We start from the raw sequence: 22,487 nt of genomic DNA, 5'->3' as shown, positions 1-22,487 counted from the left end.
ATGCTTCCACAAACATGGGTGTTCAAGTACCTGAGTGCCCGCTTTCAATTCTTCTGGGTAGGCTCAGTGCTCCTTTGTGCATATGGAGAAACTGAGGTTCCATGACATAGCCCATAGGTGCAAAGCCAGGCCTAGGACCAGCCCAGTTACCCACCAAGACTCAGCGACAAGACCAAGCATGAGCTTTGAAGGGGGTGCACCTTCTCTTCTGAGATATACAGTTGGGTTCATTTTAAAGCTGGAAGTGAAGGAGGGTCAGGACACAGGATTACCCCCCTGGAATTCTTACAGGGACTGTCAAAGCCTGCAGGCTATTCTTGCCAACCCTGCCCCTCCCACCCTGATGTACAGGACTGGCCTGAGTGGAAATCAGTTGTTGAATGTATCTACACTGAGTTCCTGCCATTCAGCCCTAAAGGATCCCACCACACATTTGAAGGCCAGTGAAATTCACAACAAACAGGCAAAGAGCCACCGGTCTCACACTTCCTTGTTGAGTTGGTCCAGAAAGTGGCAGAGCATCAGCAAGCCATGTGCAGAGATGGAATCTGAAGACTGCCCAGCCCTCCTTAAAACACTGGACAGTGAGACCCACCCAGAAAGAAGGAAGCCAGTATCAAGTGGAGGACTGTTGGGCAAACAAACTGGTCTGTTGTTGGCAGTCATAGAAGATTGTAGTTTTTAGTTCAGTTCAATCTACTTTCACTGAGATCTATCATGTACAGGCTTCCTGCTGTTGTTGAGGATACAGAAATGAAAACTGAGTGAATTCTATGCAAAGTTATGAAATTGTAGAATGTTAGATCCAGAGGGAACAGCAGGGTCATTTACTTTTGTGGATATGGAAACTGAAGGTCAGGGAGGAAAATGACTTGCCTAAAGGTCACTGATCAGTTTTGAGCCTCCTTAAACAATACTGCCAGCCTGTCCCAGTGCATAAAGTACTGTTTTAATCCGGCACTTCATTTATGAGATGGATGGTGTTAGGTGATGTGAAGAGAAGCAAGAGCTGTGGGGACTGTCATTGCCACCTGATAGATGAGGAAACAGGCCCAGCGGGTCCTCAGGGTCCCGCAGTGAGTCCCATGGAATTTTAATTAGAGTTCCACCTGAACCCCAAAGCCAACCCTGCCACCACGGAGTGCCTCCTGCACCTCACCCCTGCTCAGACGCTCGGGCACTGGCAGCAGAGGGTCTCTGTGCCGGCCACCTGAGGGCAGCCTGAGGTCTGTGGGGAACGTGCTGCTTCTCTGGAGTGTGCCTCCTCCTAGGCACCCCTAGCCCTTGGGTACTCCATCACCTGCCCCACCCTAGCAAGGGCCCCAATAACCAGATCCTAGCTCCTCAGTCCCTGGGAAAGGCAGCCTTCTCTGGGATCTGGCTGGGGCAGCAGAGGCTCCCTGGCCTGGTGCCTGGGGTCCTGGGTTCAAGTCTTAACTCCGCCTGCAGCTTGCTGTGTGGTGTTAGACAAACTGCTTAGCTTCTGTGCACATGGCTTTTCCCCTTCGTGGGATGGGGAAGAGAATCCCTGTCCATCCCACTTATACAGGGGGACTGTGAGCACCAGTGCTGTGAGGATGCTGTGTAAAATGATGCTCTGTCCGATACAAAGTGGTTTACTTTATTTCCTTTACCATTAGCTCGTACCAGATCAACACGCACTCTCTCCCAAGTGACATGCTGGCTTAAATACCTTCATTCAAAAGACTAAGGCAGGCATTTCAAGCATGGGTGGTTCAGTCAGGAGGTGGCCCTGCTCACTCCTGGGTACTGAGACCTCCTGCCCTTCTCTTTGAACAGGCCTGGGAGTGGGGGGCTCCCATTGTGGCTCCGCCCCTCACTTTCCGTGTGGTCTTGGGCAAGCTGCTCTTCTCTCTCAGGGTGTGTCCTCTGCGGTAAAGTGGATATGGTTGAACAAGGTGGATTTGGAGCGTCCTCCTGGCTCAGACATTGTGGATTTGGGGAGGGCCTGAGTCTTGTGAGGCAGAACCTGCCAGAGAGGTGCGACTGGTCTTTGCCGCTTCTAGGCTTTCTGGAGAAGAACCGGGACACCCTGCATGGGGACATAATCCAGCTGGTCCACTCCTCCAGGAACAAGTTCATCAAGCAGATCTTCCAGGCCGATGTCGCCATGGTAATGTCAGGGCAGGGTTTCCATCGGGCTGGGAAGGCCCCCAGAAGCCAGGCTGTGGCTAGGCTGCTCCTTGACCAACAGTTTCAGCTGAGCTCCTCTGGCTGCAGAGCTGGGACAATGCTTTGCTGTGGTTCCTGGAGGGGCCTAGAAGCCTCCAAGAACCTCCCATGTGGTCCTTCTGTTTGTAAAAATGGGGGGTGCAGGTGGGGTGCAAGGCCCAGAGAAGGGTCCCATGAGAGGTCACAGCAGAGCTTGATCAGGACTTGACTTACCATGGGGTCCGCCCCACCTCCATCAGCCGGTGGAGCACACCCGGCCTCGAGGACAGGGATGGGTGAGGGCACTCAGAGAAGCCGGCACAGAGGACATAGTGCACCAGCCCTGACCCCACACAGCGGGGAGAGTTTCCTGCCCTCTACATTTCCTTTGTCCCTAGAGTGATAGTCTGGTGGACTTGTTTCCTGCAGGATTGGATGCCTTTTTACTTCACATTCTCCTTTTGTCTCATGGCTTCCTGGAGGGTGCATGGAGGGCAGAGCTGCTGTCCCCCAGTACCTGTCCGGGTGTCTGTGCTGCCCCAGCCCCTGGAGCCCAGCCCTCTGCCTTGAGGGTCCCCCTCTCCCTGGATTTTGCCCTCCATTTGCTGACCCACCACGTTCTCCTTGCCCCCCGTCTCGCCCTGACTGTGGTTCCTGTTATAGTTTCTCTGTGGTTATTCATCGGGCACTCTCCGCCAGTCAGCAGCTTCTACGAAGGTAAAAGACCCCAGCCTGGAGCCGGAGGAGGCGGGAGAGGCGGGAATGGCCCTAGGGCTGGACTGTGTCATTGAGCCCAGCCCAGGCACTGAGGCTTGAGAAAAGGGCCAGCTTTTTCTCTTTTTTTGGAGTGTGCATTTCTGTGGAGTGGTGTGGAGTGGTTTTGTTTTTTGTTTTTTGAGTTGTGTGTACTGTAGGTGTCTCAGTTTCTTTAAGGAGGAAACTGAGTTCTAGAAAAAGAGGCAAGACTTGCCCAGCACAGCCTGTGAACCAGGGGCAGAGTTGGGTCCTGAACCCATGCCTCCCAGAGTCCTCTGCTCCCAGAGGGTCTCTGAGGCACCAAGACCTACTCCTTCCGCTGGGCCCTGCTAACCTTTCTCTGTCAAATCCTGTGATAACCCTGCAGAACGGGAGGGGAAAAGGTGTTTTCTGGGTTTTGCAGATAGGGGACTGAATCTCAGAGACAGAGGTGTGACTCCCGCCAAGTCACAGCCTCCTGGGAGTCCTCACCCCCGGACCGCATTGGGCCCCGGGACAGCATCCCTGATGGGTTTGACCACCACCTCAGGTCCCGGCTCCCAAGGTGATCTAGGTCCCAAGTGTAGGTGCCCCTGAGCAGCAGCCTGGCTCTGCCGTCCCTTTTCTCTGCTCAGCCCTCAATTTCCTCTCTGCCTAATACTGACATCCTCCCACATTTGGTCTTAATGCTGAGTCCTCCTTTCCTCCTGCATGTCTGGCATCCCCCTGCTGCCCAGGGCCTTTAGGTACTGAGACAGTTCTCAAAGCCACGGCAGCAGAGCAGGGCACCTGGCACGTCAGGAGCAAGAAGTGTGAGTGGACAGTAGCCTCTGTCCTCGGCCCGTGGTTCGGCCCTGATACCCCACCTCCCAGGCCAAGCATCTAGCCCAGCTGGCTGACGAGGTAAATGTAGGGCCACTGTCCAGGGGGCAGTGCCCAGGCACCTGGAGCTCCGGCACCCGGCAGTCCCCACTCTGAAGCCCATAATTGCAGGGTCACAGCAATGATGACACAGGTGTGGCTCTGGGCTCAGGGATTTGACTCAGATCTGTGTCAGCAAGGTGCAGGGACTTGTCCAAGGTCACACACATGTGAGGGCTAAGGGAGGCTTTTCAAGCCCCAGTTCTTTTTCACTGTACTTTACTGTCTCCATAAGTGTTGCCTCTAGGAAAGAAAAAAAATGCTTTGTTGCTGAAAACACGATAGCTCTGTTTCAGGCACAAGACAATCGGCTGGGTGAAGTGTAAGGTGCTCGGTCACAGCCTGGACAGCGTTCTAGCTGCCGAGCTTTCCTCAGGGTGGAAGTGCATACTGCCTTGTTCCAGGGATATGAACCCCGTCCTGCTCAGGTCCCCAGCCCCCGAATTTCCATCCAGCTCTGTGTCTGCCTCACCCAGGGGCCCCAGGCAGCCCCACCCCTGCCGCTGCTCTGGGGGGACCAGCCGAGCCACAAGGATGGCAGTTCTTCCAGGGCGCTGAGCGCCCTGTTAATGTCTAACCCCAGTCACATGCCCAGGGGCCCTGAGTCCACAGGACACTTGTTCACTCTTCTTGCAGGTGGCTTCTCCTGCCCGCCACTTTCCAGCCCTGTTCACATCACATCACATTCACATCACTCTCAGATGCCCTCCGTGGAGGCATTTAACATTGACCTTTGGACTTCTCACTTTTGCCTCTACCCCATCCCCCAAATGTCTGCATATCATCCCAGAAAACAGTGAACATCAGAAAGGACCACCTTCTCCCTCAATGAAATAAAGCCAAATCAGAAAGCCAGGGCCAGTGCCTGCAGCCCCATGGTCCCGTGTCCTTATTCCTTTACTCTGTCGCAAACACAGATTGAGTGCCTGTCCTACCTCCTGGGACAGAGGAGTGAACAAAACAACAAAATTTCTGTCCTCAGGGAACTTACTTTCTAGCCTAAGGGGGACATGGTTAATAAACAATTAAGTAAAATACATAGCATGTCAGATGGTAATACATGAAATGGGAAACAATTCAGGAGGAAGGAATGCTGGTGGTGGGGCTTTGCAGTTTTGAAAAAGGGTGATCAGGAAAGGCATTATGGAGAAGTTGATAAGGAGGTGAAGAAGCCACCAGCATATGCATTCTGGAGGAAAAGCATTGCAGGGAGAGGGAACAGCAGGGGCAAAGCCCTAAGGTACTTTTAAGCCCTGAGGCCTGGTGCCTTGTAGGAAGAGCAAGGAGGCTGGACTGGCTGGAAGAGAGTGAACAAGGTGGTGGTGATGCTAGAGGCAAATGGCTCAGAGCCCATGGGACATTGTAGATCCAATGAGCACATTGGTGCTCATGCTGAGTGAACTGGGGAGCCATGGAGGGGTTTAAGTGAAGAAAAAATGACTGGCTTTGTGTTTTAACAATCTCACACAGGCTGCTCTGTCAGTAGTGAATGGAGGGTGGTGTGGAGCATGGGGACAGAGGCAGGGAGACCAGCTCAGAGGTTACCGCAATAATCTGAGAGCCTGGCTGGCAGCTTGGACAGGCTGATGATGGAGGAAGTGGTCGAAGGGTCAGATTATGGATCTCTTTTGGAGCCAATGACACATTAGATACGAGAGAAGAGGATTGGGGACAGTTCCTAGATTTTTGGCTTGAACAATTGGCAGGTGGACAATTGTTCTGGGAGCCCATGGACACCAGGAAGCAGCTCAGCACCACTCCAGTTCAGCAAAGTGGTGTTGATTGTTACTTGTGCCAGGCCCTGGAGCACAGTAGTAGAGAAGGCAGATCTGCCTGTCCTCATGGGGCTCACAGCCCAGCAGGGAAGACAGAAGTAATTCCAGCATGGTGCTCAGAATCAAAGGGTGTGTCTGTGTGTGCACCTGTGTGCTGGGTGTGTGTTGTATATGGCGTGTGTTTGTGTATTTGTGTGGGTGTGCTGTGTGTACGAGTTCTGTGTGTGTGGTGTGGGTGCTCGTGGCTGGGCCGCTAGTGCAGGCTGAGTACAGCCCAAGCTGGACAGCTCCCCCTCTAAGTCAGGGCATCCAGTGCTGCTGGGTCAGGGTTGGGGGCAGCCGTGGGTGCTGCAAACCTGACCTTCAGCCTGCCCCAGTGCAAATACTGCCACTTCCCTCAGCAAAATCTTAGAACATGTTCCAAATGAAGCTAAAATGGAAAACACGGCAAGTCTCAGAATAGCAAGTGTTGGCTGTTTCTCGGCAAGTTTCATTTCAGTCTGGGGCATATGGTCTAACTTTAGGGTGCCTTCAAGGCCTCTGCCTCCCCCAGGAAACCTCACACATCTACATCTGCATCCCTTGTTTTTGGTGCTGTAGCACATCAGAAAAATTCTCTCTCACTTAAAATGCTAACTAAATTCACTAATAAGAAAGTCTCCCTTAAGTCAAATCACCAGGAGAATGTACACCAAAATGTTTTGGAATCAAATCTGGTCTCTGTCCAGTTTCTCAGTATCAGTCTGAGGCGTTCTGCTTCCTGTTTATTTGCTGCTCAGGCCCTCCCCAACACCCCCACCTCATTTCAGCCTGTTCTGAGGGGGAACCCCAACAAGGCAGGGAGGCGCAAGGGTGCTGGCCGGCTCACCCAGACGACAGCGGGTGGGGCTCAGAGCCTTCCAGCAGCTGGGAGCGCCAGCTGTCCTCAGGAGGCGCTCCAGGCCGTCCGCCCAGCCTGCTGCTGGCCGCTGGTCCCACAGGGAGAGGAGAGGGCACGGGCATCGCGCCTCCAACACACACAGGCTCCCAGGTCACAGTCGCTGAGACACTCCGTGCCCACCCTTGTCACAGCCCTGTCAGCTACATAGGTGGCACTGTTCGCATTTAGGAAACTGAGGCCCAATGCTGTTTAGTGACCCACCCAAGACCACACAACTAGGAGGTGATGGGAGCAGGGTCTGTACTTAGGTCTGTCTGGCCCATTTCTAGAGATGACCCCAGCGTCCTGAACTGACCAAGTTCAGCTACTTATGTACTCCCAGGAAGGGAGGATAGAGACTCAGAGAGGGGCCGCTCCAGCTGGCATCCTGGGCTCCCCGCCTTGCTCCTCCTGGCCCCGGTCCCAGAAAGCTCCCGGGTGGGTGTGTCTGGGGTCCTGCCTCCAGCCCAGATCAGGCGGGTCACGGGAAATCCCCCATGCGGGGCCAGCCAGCTTCCCTGGGCGGCTCTCCCTCAGGCCTTGACCCCGCTGACCTCTCCTCCTGCTTCCCTTCCCGGAGGGCTGAGGGGCGCAGGTCAGCCCCTCCCATCGCTGTGGTCCGTCCCCCCAGGGCGCCGAGACCAGGAAGCGCTCGCCCACGCTAAGCAGCCAGTTCAAGCGGTCGCTGGAGCTGCTGATGCGCACTCTGGGTGCCTGCCAGCCCTTCTTTGTGCGCTGCATCAAGCCCAATGAGTTCAAGAAGCCCATGGTAGGTGGCCCTGGCCCGGGGGCCAGTGGGAACCAGCCTGGGGGTGGCAGAGAGCAGAAGGAGGCGCCAGAAGGGCTGGGGGAAGGGGCTGGGCAGAAGGAGACTTGCCCTCTAGGGAATGTCAGGGCATCTTGGGGGCTCGCAGCAGGCACCCTGGAAAGAGCCTGGATTCTGCAGTGATCCCGACACAGGTTCAAATTCTGACTCTACCACTTTCAGACCACAGACTATAGACAAGGCACTTGATCCTCTCATGCCTCAGGCTACTCACTGAAGGAAAGGAGACTGATCATACCTACCCCCGGGGCGTGTTCCACACATAATGCATGCAGACTGCCTGGTGCCCAGAAGCCGCTGAGTAAACGGCAGCCTTGGTTTGCCCTGGCTTCGACTTTGAAAGCCTTTCTCTTTTAGTCCAGGCATCTCTTTCTTGAAGCCTTCCCCGATTCCTCTGACTGGTTGGGAATGTTAGCACTTTTGACTCTGCTGAATAACACTTATTGGGCTCTTTCTGTGTGCCCAGCACAGGCCAGATTTTCTTCACAGCTCCATTCAATCTTCCCAGCAGTCCGTGAGGGAGGGACCATTAGGGCCCCACATTTGAGGTGAGGATTGGAGGCTCAGAGACGTTCAAGGACCTGAGGCTGCAGACCCAGGAGCCTGGGGGGCCCCCTCACTCGGAAGGGGCCATCCTCTTGCAGGGCTCTGGGGGATGTTGTTTACCACAGGCCTTTCCCAGAGGCCCAGGGGGAAGCTGGGGCCGGAGGGGCCTGGGGAGGGATGGAAGGCAACAGGCCAGGGAAAGTGCCTGGAGGGAGAGGAAACAGGTGGCGGAAGCCAGCCTGCCTGCCTGCTGGCCCTGCCCCCGCCCCCTGCCTGTAAACAGTCCCCAGAGTGGGCGGGCCAGTCCCTCTGGGGCTCAGGATGGGTCTGCAGGGCTCCTGCACAGGCCCCCTCTGAGGCAGGAGGTCCATGAGGAACGTGGTCAAGGCCCTGCCAGGACAGTGGGGTACGGTCTCTTCTGCTCTCAGATGCCTCCGGAACCTTCTCTGGGCCCAGACCTGAGCATCTGTGGCCTGGACCTTAGCAACAGGAACTCCTCACTGGTCTGCCTCCCCACCCACCTCCTGTCTCACTTCTTCAGCGCCCCTTCCCTCTGCTGTGAGGGGCTCCCAGATGGTCACTCTCTGCTAGCCCTTCTGAGGCCCTCTGGGGTCAGCCTTGCCTTGCTGCCATCACAGAAATGACTTTGTGCCAATTAGAAAAATGTGTCTCTTCCTTAAGTCACTTTACTGTCAGCAGCCAGAAAGTTGTCAGAGTAACTGCCAATCTACCATGACTAACATGAAGGGTGCCCCCTGGGGTTGTGCAAGGCACCTACCCCCTGCACACCTGTAGTCTTGGTATGAATTACCTCCTCAATTCATGTAAAGTGTCCCACATGTCCTGTGCTTTCAGGCTTCTACATCTTTGCATATGCTCACCCTGCTCTGCCAGGATGAGGGCAAAGACCGCCTCCTCCATGAAGCCCCCTTGAGATGTCTCAAGGGGAATTGAGCTATTTTTCCTCTGTACTTCCAAAGCGTATGGCTCACTCCATGTGAGGGTCTCATTTCATGCTGCTGTGTGGGTTTAAACTACAGATCTGAGTTCAGTCCTGCCTTCACTGCTCAACTGTGTGGCCCTGGCCTCTCTGGGCCTTTGTTGGGGTGGGAAAATGCAGAGCAGGACTGTGTTCCCAGCAAAGCCTCCAATGCTGACACCCTCGGCTCTGTGCCCAGCAGCTGTTCGACCGGCACCTGTGTGTGCGCCAGCTGCGGTACTCGGGGATGATGGAGACCATCCGAATCCGAAGAGCCGGCTACCCCATCCGCTACAGCTTCGTAGAGTTTGTGGAGCGGTACCGTGTGCTGCTGCCTGGCGTGAAGCCAGCCTACAAGCAGGTATAGGGCTGGGGACACAGTGGGAGGGTCCCAGCTCTGGACTGGGCAAGGACCCCAGTTTTCTCATTGGGACAGTGTGCTGGGCATGACAGTAACTCAGCCACCTCAGGTAAACCAGGAAAACTGGGGTCAAGCAGTGAGGTGCGTCAGAGGGCTTTGATCGCCACTCCCAGCTGGCATGGACTTCACACGTGTGGTATAATGGGTGAGACCAGGGCTGCCATGTGGGCCCTGGATGTTAGATGTGGGAGAGGGTTTTGCAAGCAACTGGCTAAGCAAAGGAGAAAATTGAGGGTCAGAGAAGGCAGGACCTGGCCAGGGTCACACAGTGAGTCAGGGGCAGAGCTGGAGCAAGAGCCCTGCTTCGCAGCCTTGGGAGGGGCACTCAGGTGACCTCACAGATAGGGCTGCCCATTCCCTTGTGCACCCTCCAGGGTGACCTTCGGGGGACTTGCCAGCGCATGGCTGAAGCTGTGCTGGGCACCCACGATGACTGGCAGATCGGCAAGACCAAGATCTTTCTGAAGGTGAGCAAAGCCTCTGTCTCTGGGGCCCTGTGAAGTCCCCGTTATGGTAGGGATGGGGCCCCAGGGGGCCTCCACAGAGGAGTTGCAGCATTAGGGTGGGGGCAGTGTGATCATCCTGCCCTGCTGTGATAGGAGGATGGGCTGCAGGATAAGGCTTCCTCAGTTGGAGTGGAAATTGGCATTTAGACCATCTGTGAGCTGGAGTGAGACTAGGGTGGGAGCACTAGATGCAGGTGGGAAAGCCGAAGGCCACAGGCAGCCCCCCAGGGAGGCCTGGATTCAATCCTGACTCCATGGTTGTCCGCCCTGGGACTTTGGGCAGGTCACCAGCCCTTTCTGGGCCCTATTTTCCCATCTGTATAATGGGATGGGGTTAGTTCTTGAGTATATCTAGATCTTTTCCTGTGGCTTCCTGCCAGGCAGAGTTCGTCCCGGGCTGTGGTCGCTGTGTGTGCCCCTTGCCCTGTGAGGCCTGTTCCCACACCCTCCCTGAGCAGGCCTCTAGAGCTCTCTGGCTCACTGCAGCCTGGGCAGGAATCTGAAGAAAGGGTAGGGCCAGGAGCAGGAAGCTGGGCCCTGGGGAGTCCTGGCCTCGAAGGGAAGGTTGTTACAAGTTGGCGGTGGTGGAGCAGCTGCAGCAGGGACAGCATGAGCTCCCAGCATCCGGCTTCCCCATTTCCATTTCTGCTGTACAAGATTTCTGGCTGTCCTGGGTGACAGGCGTGGTGGGGCTCTTTCTCTGTATGGGTGTGGGCCCTGGCCAGTCCAGGACAGCTGGGGGGAAAGAAGGAAGGAAGGCAGGAGTCAGCCCTGAGCTGGAGGCAGTGCTGGTGTCTAGTCTAATTCTTCCCTGGCGGAGGTGCCACGGGCCAGTCCCTTCATGTCTCTGAGCCTTCTTGTCCTCTTTGGAAAAACTGTGTCGACCATTCCCCTGCCTGTGCATCTTACAACTGCCATCTATGTGCTAGGTCCTGAGTGGGCCATTTTTGCCCATGATCTCCTTTAGTCCTCACAGCAGCCCTGTGAGGTAGGATTACTATGTCCATTTCATCAGCTCAGAAGTGAGTGGCCCAAGGTCAGGTGCTGACCTAGAGAGGGGAGTGGGGCTTCTAGCCTGGACTGGTCTGGCCCTTAGCCCACGTGGGTAAGGGAGGACAGGCATGCAGCACAAGAGCTCTGGGGACCATCACTGTCCCCATCCCTACCTTCATGGCTCTAAAGAAATGCGTCATGGTGTTGAGAGCCCAAATGTCCACTCCTCATTCATTCAGAGAGCCTTGGCTAAGCAGCCCCTCTGTGCCTGGCCCTGTCCACAAGTGATATGGTCTGTAATTACCTGATGGATGTGGCTTCCTCAGGAGACTCAGCCTCCCCAGGGCAGGGCTCCTGCCTGCCCGGCTCACTGTGGCCCACCCCAGCACCTGGCATAGTGCTTGTTCATGACGACAGTCCGTTCGTATTCACTGAACTAATGATGAAGTTTTGTCTGACTGCAGTGAAGGTTGGGAGCTCGGGTGAGGAGGAGAGGCCTGAAGAAGTCAGTAGGGCATGGATCAGGGAGGGGGGCCTGAGTGCCAGGGTAGAGGACCAGGCTTGCCCCTGGGGGCCCCAGGTGTGACTATAAGGTCACCATCAGATCTGTGCTTCAGGAGGGTCTTTCCTTAGGGCCAGGCTGGAGGGGAAGCATCAGAGGCCAGGAGACTGGTTAAGAGGCTGCCAAGATCTTGGAGAGAAATGACAGGGTTCTGGCCCAGGCAGGGGCTGAAGTGACAGAGACCTAGAAGAGCAGGGGCCTGGGGGCTTGGGCAGAGGCGGCCGTAGGGATGGGGCCAGTACGTGTGCATGTAGGGCCTGCTGACCTGTCCAGTCCAGTTAGGCTCTTCCTCCCATTTGTCCCACCCAGGCCTCTGAGAAACAGCCACACAACCCTTGTCTGGACTAGTGGCTGTGGGAGGCCTGTGGGGCCCAGCTGAGCCCTAGGCCTGGGCGTCAAGTGAAGAAAGAGAGGGCCTACATAGAGCAGCTCAGCCCGAGACTGAGCTGGTGGTCCTGTGGAGACCCTGGTGGGGACACTAGTCAGGGACTCTACCCTCCAGGACCACCATGACATGCTGTTAGAGGTAGAGCGAGACAAGGCCATCACCGACAGAGTCATCCTCCTCCAGAAGGTGATCCGGGGCTTCAAAGACAGGTATTTGTGGGACTGGCTCCTCCCCTCCTCCTTCCACACATGGATGCGTGTGCATGTGCTTGGCTCACCCCTGTTCCCCCTGTGAACATGAGGAGTGTACATGCCCACCCACGGGTACACACAGAGAAACAAGCACACCCATGCACAGAATGCACACACGCTCATTCAGACAATGATGAACACAGACGTGATTTACACAGACCTATCCATGCCCTGCACACCCAATAACATAGCACACTCAGCTACATACAAGCATATGCACAGATACATGAGGCACACGCCCGTGGACACTCGGGTGTCTCAGATGCCTGATGAAGTTTCCCAAAGTGGAAATTTGAGATTTTATAAATTACAGAGTGTGTCCTGTATACCACATAAGGGACATGTGTACAGCTGTGACAATTCACAAATGGACAGGGCTGACTCTGGAGTGTAATTCAGTCTCCACATAATCCCAAACAGAAACCTGCCCCTTCTACAGTTTATGTGGCCATGCCCTCCCTCTCTCCATCTCTCCATCCATCCTTCCATCAGTTCTTCTGTCTGTTCAGCCAGCCAGCCAGCCAGCTTTCTGTTCGTATGTCCATCCACCTTCCCAACCCTCCACAGTGGCTCACTTGCTCATGTGTGCATCCGGCACTGTCCCACTGGCTCGCTCACACACTGACATACCCATCCTTCTCCCATCAGGCACCTGCTGTTCGTGTGGTCTCTGTCCTCTGTCAGGTCAAAGGTGACTGTCATCCTACAGAAGCTGCCAGGCATATGCAGGGGACAGCATTGCACTCGCAGTCGGAAGATGTAGGCTCTAGTCCCAACCTGGAGTCTCAGTTTCCTCATCCCAAAAGTGGGGCCTTAGAAAGTAATAAATGATGTTCACAGTGTTCAAAGCTTTTATTTTTAATCTTTTATATTATTTAATTTACTTATATATTCATTCAGTGAACACCTTCTGAATACCTATCTTAGTGGGCTTGTGTGACAAGGCTGTGAGGCAGGAAGGGCAGGTATTATTCTATCCATTTGATAGAAAAGGGCACTGGGGAGTAAGGAGGTTATATCCCTTTGCCCAAGGTTATATGGCTGCAGGTGCACACCTGGGACTCAGCCTTGCTCTCTGATTTCAAACCCCACAGTACCCGGCTGCCTCTGGTTCATTTCTGTGCTCTAAGACCCTCCTGTTTCATGCTGCTGTTCCAGGTCCAACTTCCTAAAGCTGAAGAATGCTGCCACGCTGATCCAGAGGCATTGGCGGGGCCACAAGTGCAGGAGGAACTATGGGCTGGTGAGCCTCCCAAGGGGGCTGCTCCTTGCCCCATGAGGCCTTTGGACCCAGCCCCATTGCCATAGCAGCAGGATGTACCTGTGCTCAGGGCCTCCTGCCACTGCCCCATCCAGCCCCTACCCTTCCTCCAGCTCAAAGTCCAAGCCTGGCTCTACGGCTTTCCCCATCCAGTCAGCAAAGTCTGTTGCTTTTGTTCTGAAAGGTTTTGGTCCTGAGCACCTGCGTCATAAGAGACCTTGGGGGAGGCTGGGAACAGGTGTGCTACATGGACCTCTGCAACTTACTGGGATGGACTTGGGGCCAGGGAGACAGGAAGGAGACTAGCTTCTGATCTAAGGATGGGATACTCATCCCAGGGGAAGCCCAGGCCACTCCTTAGGAAACTTTCGTCTGAGAGGAGACAGAGCTTAATTCTCGAAGTCCTAGACAGAGAAGACAGAGCTGTGCCTCCAGGGCATGCTGGTCAGAGAGGGGAGCCCGTGGTCATGGCGCACCATGGGCAGGGTTCGCGTGGGGGTGGCCAGCTGAGCGGGTGCTGTCATTGCAGATGCGGCTGGGCTTCCTGCGGCTGCAAGCCCTGCACCGCTCCCAGAAGCTGCACCGCCAGTATCGCCTGGCCCGGCGGTGCATCATACAGTTCCAGGCCCGCTGCCGTGCCTACCTGGTGCGTAAGGCCTTCCGCCACCGCCTCTGGGCCGTGCTCACCGTGCAGGCCTATGCCCGGGGCATGATCGCCCGCAGGCTGCACCGGCGCCTCAGGGCTGAGGTGAGGGCTCCTGAGTCCACAGCACCCATAGCTCTGAGCCCCACGGGGGGTGCATCCTCTGAAGTGCTGCTTCACCTCAGGCAGACAGATACCGCTGTTTGCTGAGGCTTTGGGAAGAGACCTAGGGTTATGCCTCCTCTGAGGAAGTCCAGGGTCATTTCCATCCTTCCAGCCAAGGGCAGGGCTGGGGCCCCAGGGCACTCTTGTGAATCTTTGGAAGCCTAGGCAAACCTGGTTTGCAGATCAGCGATGTCTCCAATCTGCTGTGTGACCTGGAGCATTTCTCAGGTGCCTTAGTTTCTCTATCTGCCAAATGATTTGGCAGTCAGGGTCAGTGGGGTAGAGCTGGTGGGAAGCACTGTGACAGCTACACATGGTACTGTGCTCACCCACTGCCCCTTCCCTTAGTACTTGCGGCGCCTGGAGGCCGAGAAAATGCGGCTAGCAGAGGAGGAGAAGCTCCGGAAGGAGATGAGCGCTAAGAAAGCCAAGGAGGAGGCCGAACGCAAGCATCAGGTGAGCTGAAACCAGCCCAGCACCTCAGATATCCGTTCACTGGTTCAACAGCTTCACCCACCTCTGGCTGTTCATCATCCTTGCACGCAACCTTCCTTCCTTTGTGCATGGGGTGCCTGGTCTGTGCCAGGCCAAAGGACAGAGGGCTGCGGCTCCAGAGTAAAAGGAGCCATCCCTGAGCAGCGCCTTTTCTAGCTGCAGGTTAACACCCAGGTGAAAAGGCTGAGCCAGGGCAGAGCACCCAGTATGAGAACCCCAGCCAGGTGTGGCTACTGAACACTTGGAATGGCAAGTGTAAAATGCACACTATGTTTTGAAGACAGGAAGGAAAAAAAGGCATATAAAATATCTCAGTACAATTTTTAAAATATTAATTACATGTTAAGATAATATTTTGGAAATACTGGGTTAAATAAAGTACATTAGTAAAATCACACCCATTTCTTTTCACTGTTTTAAATGTAGCCACTACATACATGGCTTGGGTTATATTTCTACTGGATCAGGCTATTCTAGAGCCTCAACCCAGTGGCTCTGGGATTCTGAGTTGGCCCAGCTGGGAGGCGTGAGCAGACTTCCGGGAGGAGGTCGCTTCTAACTGGGACCTGAGGGGTGGGTGGAGTTACTGTCTGGGATTGTCAAGAAGCTTCTCTGTGGCCCAACAATAGGCATCCCTGTGAGGGGCACAGCCCAGGATGGAGAAGCCCAAGGCTCGACCCTCCCCAGTGTCAGGAGGGTCCAGATGGAGTTCGGACTGAGTCCCAGGGGCTACAGGCACTCTGTTGGGCTCCCCAATCAGGGCTTGGCCCCTGAGACTGTCTCCTCTGAACCAACCCAACCTCCCAGGAGCGCCTGGCCCAACTGGCCCGCGAGGATGCGGAGCGGGAGCTGAAGGAGAAGGAGGAGGCTCGACGGAAGAAGGAGCTCCTAGAGCAGATGGAGAGGGCCCGCCATGAGCCCATCAATCACTCAGACATGGTGGACAAGATGTTTGGCTTCCTGGGGACTTCAGGTGGCCTGCCAGGCCAGGAGGGCCAAGCACCTAGTGGCTTTGAGGTATGAGCTTGGAGCCAGGGGCTGGGGACAGGCCTTAATGCCATGGCCCTCTATTTTCTTGCACTTAGCATTAAAGTATACCCGGATTTACAGACATCCACCTGGTCCCCTCTGAGCAGAGGGCGGTTCCAGGCCCTGTGCAGCCACCAGCTTACTGTGTGACCTTGGACTAGTACTGTTCCTCTCCAGGGTTATTCACAAAGTTTTATGCATTCATTTATTGAGAAACTACCATGCGCCAGGCTCTATTTGGGTAGCAACAAGATGACACAGACCTACCCTCATGTAGGAAGAGGTGGCCCCCTGGGGGACAGGTTGGTGGCTGCAACCCAGCCCCAGGTTAGCCCCCATGGCCAGGAACCCTTCTTGCATCCTCAGGACCTGGAGCGCGGGCGGAGGGAGATGGTGGAGGAGGACCTGGATGCAGCCCTGCCCCTGCCTGACGAGGATGAGGAGGATCTCTCAGAGTATAAATTCGCCAAGTTCGCTGCCACCTACTTCCAAGGCACGACCACACACACATACACGCGGCGGCCACTCAAGCAGCCGCTGCTGTACCATGACGATGAGGGCAACCAGCTGGTGAGAACCAGGGCTGTGCCAGTACTGTGGGTGCTGAGGTGGTGGGTGCTGGTGGGCAGGGACCAGGCTGGACTTCATCCTGGCACCCAGCCCGGGGCCAGGCCACACAAGCAAGATCCCGAGGCACAGCGGTACCATGCTCGGCTCTGCGGCCCTCTGGGGCTCTCCATCCCTCTCCCCAGGCCCCAGGTTACTTTGCAGGCTTCAGCAGTGCCTGTGTCTGGGCTGCCTGACAGGCGTGGCTCTGCCCCCAGGCAGCCCTGGCCGTCTGGATCACCATCCTCCGGTTCATGGGCGACCTCCCTGAGCCCAAGTACCACACGGCCATGAGTGATGGCAGCGAGAAGATCCCTGTGATGACCAAGATTTATGAGACCCTGGGCAAGAAGACGTACAAGAGGGAGCTGCAGGCCCTACAGGGCGAAGGGGAGGTGAGGCCCAGGTCCCTGCCCAGCTGGTGTGGCAGGCCACCCAGCCTCCCCGGCCTCCCGGGCCCCTGCTCTTCTCTGTGTGCTGATCGGTGGAACAAATGTGTGCACACTTCACGACTGGAAGTGCTGAAGTGACTGATGAAGCCACGCAGCAGTGCAGATGGGCTTGCAGTCAGAGCCAGCACCCCTGTCGGCTCGCTGGGAGGTGCTGGGACGTTAATGCACTTTTCTGAGTCTCTGCTTTCCCATCAGCTACTTGGCTGGTGGGGGCAGGAGCCGAGCCAGCATGGGGGAAGAGGAGGTGGCAACGTGGAGTACAGGTCATAAACGTTATGTGGAGATGAGGCAGTCCTCCAGCCATAGCCCCATTTTCAGCTGTTCTTGGCATTACTTGGGGCCCGCCCTGTCACTTGCTGCTGAGCCCTGTTTGTCCCGCAGGCCCAGCTCCCTGAGGGGCAGAAGAAGAGTAGCGTGAGGCACAAGCTGGTGCACTTGACGCTGAAGAAGAAGTCCAAGCTGACAGAGGAGGTGAGAGCAGACCCCAGGCTGCCTCAGGAGGCCCGGCAGAAGCAGGGCTGAGCTCGGGACCCATGGGGAGCGGAACGGGAGTGGATGCTGCCTATGCCGAGGGGCCCCAGCTGGACAGCATGGACAGTGAGGGGCAACGGGTGTGAGCAAGAGGGTGGTGAGCTCACACTAGGGCCCGTGGCAGGGAGGGGGCTTCCCATGGGAGGGCACCCGAGAGCTGGGGAGGGCTTGGAGTGGCAGACGGTGAGAGGGGGGACATGCCTGCCAGGGCATGGGCCCACTGCACTGGATCCAAGGGCCTTTCAGACACCAAGAACTTTCTGTGGACTAAGAGTGCCCAAAGGGCATTAACACTATGAACTTTTCTAACTCATTCATTCAGTCACCTTGCCTTTTCTGAGTACCACCCTGGCCCTCTGCTCCAGGATTGTTCAGGCTGGGTGAGCAGACAGACTCAAACCAAGGCATTTATAGTGCAGGGGACTGACTCCCCCCATGCTTCTAATTTGTATACACCAGTCCCTCTGCTTAAAATTCCTCCTTCCTCTTCTCTGCCTGGGAGTCACCTCCTCCAGGAAGCCTACCCAGACCCCTCTCTAGCAGATTGCTTTGTCTCTGCCCTATCCTGTTCTCCATCTGAGGCTCAAGTCCAGTCTGGCAGCCACGTAGCTCCAGATTTGAATCCTGGCCCTGTCATTAAGTATCTGAGGGATCTGGGGGAGAAAATGCCCACTCGTGGATTCCTGGGAGGATGGTGCAAGGCAATCGCTGTGGGAAATGTGAGGCATCTGCAGGGGCATGCTCCTGCCTCTCACTCACTCTGCGTCTCTGGGCTGAGCACCAGGCTGGCGTGGGCTCTGTGGGGGCAAGGAGGGAAACGCACCTGTAAGAGCCCAGCCTATGGCTGCTCACACAGGGGCCCGGGCACTGGGGATGGGTGATGGTGACTGGGTGGCTGGATCCTGGGGTGTGTTCTGGGCATCAGAGTGTGGGGTCCACCCTGGAGAGACAGGGGTCCCACCAGGAGCCAGAGGAGCAGGCCCCTGTCCTGGCTGAAAGGACTTCCCTGGAGGAGGGGTTGGGAGCCGGTGCCCAGGAGGCTGCACAGGAGCCTTATCCCCAGAAGTGGGTGGCAGCAGGCCAGTGCCCTCCAGCTGCGTGCACTAGTCATTGGTCCAACATCTGTTCTGCCCAGGGTGGGGGTCCTGACAGGGCTGGGGGTATGACAATGGTGGGAGTCAGGTCTTCTGGCTGCCCTCAGGATTCTATCTCTGGGGTGGTGGCACACTGAGGCATGGGGCAGGGCCCCTCACGTCATCTGCCCTTGTCTCCTCCCTCTGGCCCAGGTGACCAAGCGGCTACATGATGGGGAGTCCATGGTGCAGGGCAACAGCATGCTGGAGGACCGGCCCACCTCGAACCTGGAGAAGCTGCACTTCATCATTGGCAATGGCATCCTCCGGCCAGCACTCCGGTCGGTGTCTGAGGGGCAGGGGTGCAGGGAGGGCTGCTGGTAGGGAGGTACCCCACAGCTGTTGGTGCATGGCTCTGAAAGGTTTTGTGCTGTGTTACTGTAGCAACAGATTAAGCCAAACAGGCCTGGATTTAGCTCTGTAGCTAGCTAGTTGTGTGACCTCAGATAAAGTTATTTCATCTCTGTAAGCTTCAGTTTCTTCATCTATAAAGGGAGAATAATAATAATAGTACCTACCTCGTAGGCTTGTGGGCCAATAAAACTGGAAAATATGTAACACAGGGCCTACACATTAGGCACTCATAAATGGGAGCTATTGTTATTATTTGACATGCATTTTCTGCTTTAACTGCACCCCAGCCAGCTCACCTTCAGTGTACCCAGCTGAGGCCCATTGGCAGGGTTAGTGTGCTGGGCCCTGGGAATCCTGCAGTGCCTGAGGAGAGGCCTCTGTTCAGGTCCCTGGGGTGCTAGGGAGATGGGATGAGTCACCAGGAACCACTAAGGAATCAACTCAGTTGGATCAGTGGAGGGAAAACAGGACTTTTCTGAGAACTCTGTTCTGCACAGGACGGTCAGTTTGAACTGACCCTGTGACCTTGTGTATCCTGGCTGGGAGGACAGCAGATGGGGTGGGGGCAGGGGAGTTGAGCCCCATTTTACCAATGGGAAAACTGAGGTCCAGAGAGGGGAGGAGACTTACCCAGGAGTCACCAACTGCCCAGACCTCCTGCCCTCCAGCCAAGCCTCCTTTCAGTGCTTCCCAAGGCCAGTTACCACCTCACCAGAGATGGTCATAGAGCCCCAGGGCCTCCCGCTGCCAGGAAGACAAGGTAGTCACCCAGTGTGTTTAAGGAGCAAGTGTTTGCCTCCCAATTATCTCACCATCAGACCTAAAATTGTCACTTCTGGAGAACATAATGCCAGGAGCCCTGGACCAAGAGTCAGAAGGCTGGAGTGTTGACTCCCTGAGGGGACCATAGGGATCCTCCCTTTTCTAAAAAAGGCCTCCCTCTCCCCATCAGTAAAGCAAATGGGATCAGGGGCTCCCAGCTGCAGGGGATAAAGTTTTCACTGGTCTGTAACAAAATGGGAAAAATAAGGCTATTCCTAAAGCTAAATTTGATTTATTTAAAGGACTGTCCTTTGTTCTGAGACTTTACCCTTCCTGCATTTGGATATTAAAATTACCTTTGTTTTATGAAATGATTGTGATATAGGTTGTACATGTAGTGTGCTTTAAGTGTCCTTATTTGTCCTAACAAAAAGTTAGCAAAATCAGAATTTATTTTGAAGTTGCCCTGGTCCATGAATTCTCAAAACAAGAGTCCCTGAATTAGGTGATCCCTCCTTCCTGCCCAGGCCCGCCCTTCTGAGCTGGTAGAGCAGCAGGGATTGCCCCCTGGTGGCCATTCCCTCGTCGTGGGTCCTGCCGTTGGCCCCGGGCAGGCAAGCAGGTCCGAACAGCAGTGGCTAGTATTTATTGAGGGTTTACTGTGGTAGGTGCTTTATGAGCTTGGCTCATTTTTCTTTACAGAAATCCTCTAAGAAAGGTGCTATCATTTGCCTTTAAAATGAAAACAAAAAAAGCTATTTCATTGCTTTAATCTGATAACAAAAGTATTACATGGCCATTTAAATATTCAAATGTTACAGAAATACGAGAAAGTCAAAGTCCGTATACATTCCATCTCCCAGACAAACTCCCCAGGTGTTTCTGCTGTTCTGCTCTGCCAGTTGCCTTTAGTAGAAATTGCCCCTGCTGCATGGCTCTTGGAAGTGAGTCCACTTCCCGGGCCTCCCAGCTGGTGAGCCATGAGGCAGGGGGAGCCGATGCTTCTCGTCACAGTGGTCACCTGCGGCTGAGGGGGGCGGGATGCTCACCGCCTCCTGGGTCACATGGCCCCAGCCTTGGGTCTGCTTGGGTCTGGAACGTGCTCAGTGCCTCATGAGCCTGCCTCCAAAGAGAGACCCTCTTCACTGGCTCTCCGGAGCCCTGGGCTCCCCACCTGGCCCCACTCCTGGGTGGCCTTAGGCAAATGGGGGAGGAAGCATATTATGCCCCACCCGCCACTGGGAGGCCCAGGCCATTCCTCTGAGGCGGCCCCCTCCCCTGCTGCCCTGCCTGCCTAGGGATGAGATCTACTGCCAGATCAGCAAGCAGCTCACTCACAATCCCTCCAAGAGCAGCTACGCGCGGGGCTGGATCCTCGTGTCTCTCTGCGTGGGCTGCTTCGCCCCCTCTGAGAAGTTCCTTAAGGTAGGGGAGGTGCCTGGCCTCGAGGGGGGACCGGTTTGGAGGAGAGAGAGCAAGGGGAGGAAGCTCAGCGGGGTTTAGTCACGAGGCCCTGCCTGGGTCACCTCCTCTCAGGCCTCACAGCCTCCTACCGCCCATCTTCTTGGTCCCCGTCCTGGGCTCCAGGCCTTCAGTGTAGACCCCCTCAGCCCCATTTTATTTACAAGGAAACTGGGTTTGACAGCAGCATCTCTGGGACTCTCCACATATTGATTTGGAGCAGACCTTTTAGTTCATCTCAGGCCTGCTTGACTGTTTCTCAGTGCCATGCACTGGGACACCAGCACAGCAGGTGGCCAGCCCCATGGTCAGAGCTGTGAGGAGGAGTTTTCCCAGTCAGGAGTCAGGGAGGCGGGCCTCAGAGGAAGAGGAGCAGTTAAGGGAGGTGCAGGGGGTCTGTGTGGGGTGAGGCAGGAGGCCAGCTTATGGTGGCCATGTTGCTGACCTGAGGCAGGTGGATGTGGTCTTGGGGGCGGCAGCAAGCCGCAGACAGCAGAGGGGTGTGGGCAGAATGCCTCGAGCAGCAGGTCCTGAGTGTGGGTGGAGGGTCAGGAGTGCTGGTCCAGGTCAGGGAGGCTGGAGCAGGGCCCCTCGGCCGGTCCTCTGTCTGCAGTACCTGCGGAACTTCATCCACGGGGGGCCGCCTGGCTATGCTCCGTACTGTGAGGAGCGGCTCAGGAGGACCTTCATCAATGGGACACGCACGCAGCCGCCCAGCTGGCTGGAACTGCAGGTGCAGCCCCGGCCCCTCCCAGTGGGGGTGGGGGTGTGTATCCAGTGCACTCCAGGTGCCCAGAAACATTCCCTGCTTTGGGAGCCTGTGGTTCCACCAGCACCTACCCCCAAGTTCTGGAATCCAGGCCTGCTGGAATAGGAGAGCCCCCGGTGTGGCTGACTGACTCCCGTCTGCTTGGGCCAATGGCTTGAGCAGGGGGTTCCTGTGTTTGAGTGGCTTCATCTGCACCATGGCCACAGTGACTCTGATTTCATGGGGCCCTGTGATGTCTGCGATGTGAGGGCAGAGCCCCTGGCATGTGGCCATGCCCCACCTCCCAGCCCTGAAGCCCCAGCTCAGGGACCCTATAGGCCCTATCAGGGTGGGGAGCACATCATGTTTGGGTACCTGTGACCAGTGATGGGCAATGTCCTGGGGGGATGCTGGGGCCCAGGGGCTCTGGGGACAAGTCAGCCCTGTAGGGAGCAGGGGCTGCGAGCCCAGAGGGAGTGAGCTGGTCTGAAGTGAAAGGATTCCCACAAACCCTCTTCTGCCACTTTCAGGCCACCAAGTCCAAGAAGCCCATCATGTTGCCCGTGACATTCATGGACGGGACCACCAAAACCCTGCTGACAGACTCGGCGACCACGGCTAAGGAGCTCTGCAATGCGCTGGCTGACAAGATCTCGCTCAAGGACCGCTTTGGGTTTTCCCTCTACATTGCCCTGTTTGATAAGGTATGGCGGCCCCAAAGCACTGCCTCCCGGCAGCATGGGGCAGGAACGGCTCCCACCCACTGCTGCCACCTCCTGGCTCAGGTGACCTCATGCAGTTACTTCCAGGGCGGCTGTTGCCTCTGTAGCCAGTAGTAACCCTGGCTCTGCCC

General features: G+C 55.9%; 1 protein-coding gene across 10 annotated transcripts in view; it reads left to right on the top strand.

Annotated features, from left to right (window-relative positions):
- The window catches only part of MYO7A (myosin VIIA), a 78,321-nt gene that overhangs the window by 36,560 nt on the left and 19,274 nt on the right, over positions 1-22,487 (top strand). For 4 of the 10 annotated variants that reach the window (XR_012122548.1, XM_037010613.2, XM_073215980.1 and 1 more), the window contains 18 exons: positions 2,028-2,134; positions 2,836-2,889; positions 7,154-7,291; positions 9,073-9,234; positions 9,669-9,761; positions 11,858-11,952; positions 12,643-12,753; positions 13,153-13,237; positions 13,785-14,003; positions 14,412-14,519; positions 15,366-15,575; positions 15,954-16,157; positions 16,412-16,588; positions 17,027-17,116; positions 18,463-18,590; positions 20,724-20,850; positions 21,500-21,619; positions 22,165-22,338. Coding sequence is in view for 9 of the 10 variants with exons in the window: in XM_037010613.2 (XP_036866508.2) it covers positions 2,028-2,134; positions 2,836-2,889; positions 7,154-7,291; positions 9,073-9,234; positions 9,669-9,761; positions 11,858-11,952; positions 12,643-12,753; positions 13,153-13,237; positions 13,785-14,003; positions 14,412-14,519; positions 15,366-15,575; positions 15,954-16,157; positions 16,412-16,588; positions 17,027-17,116; positions 18,463-18,590; positions 20,724-20,850; positions 21,500-21,619; positions 22,165-22,338 (2,402 nt within the window). In the remaining variant the exon portion in view is untranslated. The remainder of the gene's footprint in view (positions 1-2,027; positions 2,135-2,835; positions 2,890-7,153; positions 7,292-9,072; positions 9,235-9,668; positions 9,762-11,857; positions 11,953-12,642; positions 12,754-13,152; positions 13,238-13,784; positions 14,004-14,411; positions 14,520-15,365; positions 15,576-15,953; positions 16,158-16,411; positions 16,589-17,026; positions 17,117-18,462; positions 18,591-20,723; positions 20,851-21,499; positions 21,620-22,164; positions 22,339-22,487) is intronic. The other 6 variants (XM_037010611.2, XM_073215987.1, XM_073215981.1 and 3 more) reach the window with 5 other exon arrangements.

The sequence above is a fragment of the Manis javanica genome, chromosome 11 (genome assembly GCF_040802235.1).
Source record: "Manis javanica isolate MJ-LG chromosome 11, MJ_LKY, whole genome shotgun sequence".
Taxonomy (NCBI): domain Eukaryota; kingdom Metazoa; phylum Chordata; class Mammalia; order Pholidota; family Manidae; genus Manis; species Manis javanica.
This window is presented reverse-complemented; position numbering and strand designations above follow the sequence as displayed.